The sequence below is a fragment of the Orycteropus afer genome, unplaced genomic scaffold, assembly GCF_000298275.1.
Source record: "Orycteropus afer afer isolate SDZICR_OR568_19922 unplaced genomic scaffold, OryAfe1.0 scaffold00232, whole genome shotgun sequence".
Lineage (NCBI taxonomy): Eukaryota > Metazoa > Chordata > Mammalia > Tubulidentata > Orycteropodidae > Orycteropus > Orycteropus afer.
Genome location: NW_006921819.1, coordinates 5,483,165 through 5,489,297, shown reverse-complemented (window position 1 = coordinate 5,489,297; position 6,133 = coordinate 5,483,165). Strand labels below are relative to the sequence as shown.

Here is a 6,133-nt window from a genome sequence, read left to right as displayed (position 1 = left end):
GGAAAAACAAAAATCAAGATTGAATTGTAAATACAAAGCCATATGAGAACTGGATATTGGCCCCAAAAGAACTTGTACCTGAAAAAGCCTAAGTGAGATTACAGAGAAAAACCAGGTATATGCCAAATCCATGGATTTAAAAAGATAGCCACATGCTTTAGCACAAAATCTCCCTTTGGGGCAGTTAGGAATACCTCAAACACCTGACACCAAGAGCAAGCGGTTAAAAGGAGGGGATGCATCTTGAGTATTCCAGAGAGGCTGGCTCCTCCTTGTGTCAGAATTTCTTTTTGTCGTCTGCTCCTTTTCACTTCTCATCATCCCGCCCATAGTTAATAGTTTGTAAGGCCTGAGCTATGAGCACTGCCATCTCCTGGGTGCCTGCAGCAACCACTCTGCAAGACATGAGATCAAGAGGCCCACCTGAGAAAGAGAGAGGAAGGGAAATAGATGTTTTGTCACTGGAATTGCTGACCACATGAGCATATACCCAGGAACAAAGCTCATCCAACCATTCTCAAGTCCCAGGGCTCCTTACTAGGTTGCTCTAGTTAAGATGTCAAGCAGGTCAGAGTGAAGGATTAGGAATCTCATTATTGCTTTATTGCCAGTATGAAGGTAGTCATGTACCATATACACTGGTGAGTCTGAGAGACTGAGATGGGAGAATGGAGAGCTTAAGCTCAACATTCAGGACTGAAACTCAAATTACTGGTTAGACTCAAGTAGAGTGAAACAAGTCTTCTCAAACTCTAATGTGCATATGAATCATGTACATTTATGAGAATGTAGGGTGTGTTCAGAGCCTGAGACTCTGCATTCCTGACCACTTTCTAATGCTGGTGTGGACCACTTTTCAAGTAGTGAGGGGTAGAACATAAAGCCCTGCCTCTTCCTGAGGATGCATGACACATGGATAACTGTGCAACCCCTACACCCATAGAGGAAAACCAGCATCTGATAATTTTTAAAAGTGAAACTACCCTGCTTCGTCTTGCCACCTATGGCTGATCCCTCTTGTCTTTTTATCTTTTCAGTAGCTCAATTAAGACCCCTCAAAGGAGAAATAGGAAAAAGTAGAAATCACATTATAGAAGGCCATTGTACATATTCAAGATTAAAAGACAGTCATAGGGTTTCTGCAGACAAACTGAGGAAAAGAGAGAGTAGGGTAGAGAAGGATCACCCAATCTCCAGCATATCTTTCCTGCATTTACTTGCAGACAGTGTGATGCAGATTCAGTGCTGAACTCTGAGATCTTAGAGAACACACACCTGCCCATCTCCTGGGATCCTCAAGAGATCTGCATGTGTGTGAAAGCCCTGTGCAAACTGCCAATGTTATCCCAATGTAAAGTGCAATCTTGTTATTTTCCAGCTAGCAGATTCTGATCCACTACTTTATGGTCTACTTTATACCCAGAGGGACAGATGTGAAGGTAGAAGACTAGTGTGGGGCCCACTGCTTTTATGATGCCTTTGCTTGGACTTTCATTGGTAGAAGTTTTGAGGAAGTAGGGAAAGTCAACCAGATGTGGGCCCTGGATACCACAGTAAAGGGTTTATCTGAGCTAATGTCTGCTCCACTGTCCCCTGAGGATCTGAGAGAGGACTCACCCGATGTATCCATCACAATCCCACCAGCTTCACGAATGATGACTGTGGCAGCAGCTAGGTCCCAGCAGTGCAAACCAAACTGGTAGTAGGCATCTGCAGCACCTGCAGCCAAGTGGCAAAGGGCCAATGTGGAACTCCCAATCACACGGACCCTGGAGGAGAGAGGGAGAACCTGCTCAGCAGTTGTCTGCACCCAGTGAGGACCACCCAGCTGTGTGAATAATGTGCCTTCAAGTCAGGCTTCTCTGAAATGGTGTATGTGCTGACTTCATCCCGTCACCTTTCCTGTTGGACTCTGCTGTTGTTGTTGTTGTTATGTGCTGTTGAGTCAGACCTGACTCATAGCGACCCCTCCTTGGGTTTCTGATGCGGTATCACAATGGAAGTAGATTGCCCAGCCTTCTTTCCAAGGAGTGGCTGGTGGATTAAGAACCACCAGCCTTCTGGTTAGCAGTCAACTGCCTTAGGCACTACACTACCAGAGCTGGACTCTGTTGATTACAAATGAACCATGAGTTTTCTGCTAACAAGTGCTAGATAGAAATGTCTGCAGTGTGGCTACCAAGAACTTGAAATGTGGCTAATGCAACAAAAGAACTGCATTTAAAATTTTATTTTAATGAAACAAGGATGGCCAGACTTCCTCTTACGTGCTTTAGACATGTTATCTGAGGGACCAGTCCCTGGAGAAGAACATCATGCTTGGTAAAGCAGAGGGCCAGTGAAAAAGAGGAAGACCCTCAATGAGATGGACTGACACAGTAACTGCAACAATGGGCTCAAACATAGCAATGATTGTGAGGATGAGTCAGCATTTGGTTCATTTATACAAAGGATTGCTATGTACAAAATAGACATGTACAACATCAATAAAGTAAATTTAAACAGCCTCACATGGCTAGCAGTTACAGTACAGAGCTAGACGGAGAATGGAGATGAAGAAGATTCACTTTGAGGAAGTAGGGAAAGTCAACCAGATGTGGGCCCTGGATACCACAGTAAAGGGTTTATCTGAGCTAATGTCTGCTCCACTGACTTTGATTTATTTTCTCTAAATGCTTATTAGGTTAATGGTTTGTCTGAAGCCAAGTCAATTTGCAAAGGGCTCTAAGCACATAGGGGGGTCCACTTGCTGGATGGTTTGAGATTAGCTACTTGCTTTCTCAAAGTACAGGTAAAGAAGGAATAAAGATCTTCCTGCTCATGTTTCCAGTGTCTTGCTACACGTGCTTCTGGACTGAGACGATCTCTGGCTGCTGTGTGTGTGTGTCACATGGTATTGTTTGGAGTCTCAGCAGGAGACCATATGCTCCTCTGCCCTTATTGCACATATGGCTCTTTTCCTCTCTAAATCTCTGAGGAGTTTTTAGTAAGACTGTGCATTTGGCACTTTTCCCTTTGGTCACAGGGGATTCCAGGAATTAAAAGTTCATACCCATGAGCTTTGGCGTGGAGTAACCTTTCCATGTTACTCAGGAACAATTTCAGAGTGGCAGGGTCACGTTTGGGACCAATTTCTGTTAAAACTAAGGCCTTTGAGAGATCTGTAATAGAAAGAATTTCCCATAGTCAGAAAAATGAAGTCTTATTGGTTCTAATTGAATAGTTGGGGTTTTCCTGGAAACAAACTTCAAATGTCAGCCTCTTATTCTTTCTCAGAATATATATCAATTTTGGGTGGTTTATACTATAAATACAGTTTTTTTGACAGCTATGCTGAAAAATAAGGATATGGTAAAGATAGATAATCATCCTCTGACTCTGTCCATCCTCAGTTCTTCGGAGCGGCTCTCTGTTTCAGAGTGCTGAGGGAGCAGGTTTTTAGGTCCAGGAATCCTTCATTTTATATAGGCAACATGAAGAACTCTGAAGTTTAAGTCTGGCAGTTTAAGAGACTGACCTTCATTCAATCACAAATAAAAGCAAAGGGACTCCAAGCTGGGAACACCCAATACTTGGGAAAAAATGCCTGATCAAATAAACCTCTTTACAAACCTTTCTCTAACTCCTGTAGTCAAACAGATGGAAATGTTATGCCTGTGGATAAAGAAACTTTTAAATAGCTCTGGTGACATAGTGCCTAAGGCATCTGACTGCTAACCAGAAGGGTGGCAGTTCAAACCCACCAGCCACTCCTCAGAAGGAAGACTGGGCAATCAACTTCCATAGAGATACAACCCCTGAAACCCAAGGAGGGTCAATAAGAGTCGGAAACGACTCCACGGCAATGAGTATGGTTTTTGGTTTGGTTTTGGAAAGGGAGGTTTCGGTAGGAACCCTTCTCAGCATAAAAGAAGGGTTTTAGGGCTCTCTCAACAAGGAAGCAGCAGGCTTGAGAACTGTATACTAAGAACATCCACTCCTATTGTGACTGAGAATCATAGTCCTCACTTACATCAACAGGGCCATCCACAGCAGGTAATCAGTAAGTAATTACTGAATAACTGAATGAATGAATGCTTTCCCCCAAATACAAACATTCAAGAAAACAGAGTAATTTTTTTGTTTTGGCTGGGTTTGTTAAATTCCAAGTATTTTAAATTTATTGCAGGAAATTTTAAGTTAGGTAGAATTTTGTTGGCTAGCCTAAGAATCCAATCACATTGTAGAAGAGTTTTTTGAAGGTGGAATCAATTCTGAATTATAAACATTTTAGCTAAAAATTCTGTTTTGAAGAATAATGTATTATAATTTAGGGAGTGCCTATTGAAATAAAGCTTTAAAAAGAAGTTTGATGGGGGCAAAGTTATAAAAACTTCTTAGTCATAATGAGACACCTTGAGGGACTGAGTCACTGGATATAGAGGCTCAGGACCATAGTCTCAGGGAACACTAAAGTCAATTGGCATAACATAGTCTACAAAGACAATGTTCTACATCCTACTTTGGCGAGTAGTGACTGGCATCTTAAAACCTTGTGAATGGCATCTAAGGTGCAGCTATTGGTTTCTTCCCATCCGGGGCAAAGAAGAGTGAAGAAAATCAAAGATACAAAGAAACAATTAGTTCAAAGGACTAAAGGACCACATGAACCCTAGCTTCCACAACCCTGAGACCAGAACTAGATGGTACCCAGCTATCACTGCTGACTGCTCAGAAAGGGATCACAATAGGAGGTCCCAACTAGAGATGGGGAAAATGTGAAACAAAACTCAAAATCATAAAAAAAAGAACCAGGATTACTGATCTGATGAAGACTGGCGGAACCCCTGAGACTATGGCCCTTACACATACTTCAATATAGGAATTGTACTTAATGCCCGTGATTTAACCTTCAGCCAAATAATAGGCCTATAAGGTGAACAGTAATACCAAGAGGATATGTATTCAGTAAATAAGCATATGCAATCAGAGGACAGAATTTGGCCAGGGATAGAGCTAGCAAAGTAGCAGCAGATGGGAAGGAAGGATGAAGGGAAGTGGTGGGCACAGGGAGGAAGTGGGAAGAATGCTGTTACAGTGTGGGGACTGCAGTAAATGTCACAAAACAGAGTTGATGTGGATTGTTGAATGGAAAACCAATTTGCTCTGTCAACCTTCACCCAAATTATAAAAAAAAAAAAAAAAAAAAAAGAAGAAAGAAAAAAAGAAAAGAAATTTGACAACTGGCATGTTATTTTAACCAGGAAACTCAAGGACGAAGGATAAATTGTCCTAGAGAAGGACAAGACGAAACAAGAAGTGAGGCAGCAGGGACACCTGCCTAACTCCACTCTACTTTTTATTGCTTTATTTCCCTTTAAGTCTTACACACACCCACAGATGTGTCCAATTACACTAGTTTTAGAGAAATTTTATTTTTCTTTTTACTGTGATTTAGGTGAAAATTCACAGAGCAAATACACTTTTCATACAGCAGTTCACATATACTTTGTCTCATGACATTGACCACAATTTACCACAATGAAACATCTCCCCTCCCACTTCCTCCCAATAGTTACCTCTTCCCTGCATCCATCACTCCATGCACTGCTACCCCCTGAGCTGTCTCCCTATGCATATGCAGCCCTTCTTTCTCTCATGCTTGTTCTCTCCAAGGAGTGTATCTACTTCAGGTAAATGTTCAACTCATATGCCTGTCTATTGTTTGGCTAGAAGCCACAGGTGTGCATTCAATTCTAGACCTGAAGGGCAGCTAGGGGCCATAGTCTCAATGGTCCCACCAGGCTGTATCAGGCTAGCAAACCTGTTCCCCACTTTTACAAAGATCCTCTTCCAAGTGGTTGACACTAGTAGCCGGGCATTACCTAGTTCTTCTGGTCTTAGAGAAAATTTTGTATGTTATTCTGTTACTTCCTGTTCTGACATAAAAATACATTGTGTATATTGTGTACATCTTTAACTGTGAGTACATTTGAATTTACTTTACTCTTAATGACTGTGTGTAACAACTTCCACTCAATGGGAGAGCTACAATTTACTAAGCCAGTTTTCTACAGATGACCATTTTCAATTCTTTTTTTTTGTAGGGGTGTGTTAGACTGGATTCTCTAGAGAAACAAAACCAGTAAAGCTT

General features: G+C 41.8%; 1 protein-coding gene across 1 annotated transcript in view; it reads right to left on the bottom strand.

Annotated features, from left to right (window-relative positions):
- Positions 1-307: 307 nt before the first annotated feature.
- IMPA2 (inositol monophosphatase 2) overlaps positions 308-6,133 on the bottom strand; it is a 177,519-nt gene continuing 171,693 nt past the window's right edge. The window contains exons 6-8 of the mRNA XM_007948919.1: positions 3,053-3,161; positions 1,618-1,769; positions 308-423 (exon numbers count right to left, since the gene is read on the bottom strand). Coding sequence (XP_007947110.1) covers positions 308-423; positions 1,618-1,769; positions 3,053-3,161 — 377 coding nt within the window. The remainder of the gene's footprint in view (positions 424-1,617; positions 1,770-3,052; positions 3,162-6,133) is intronic.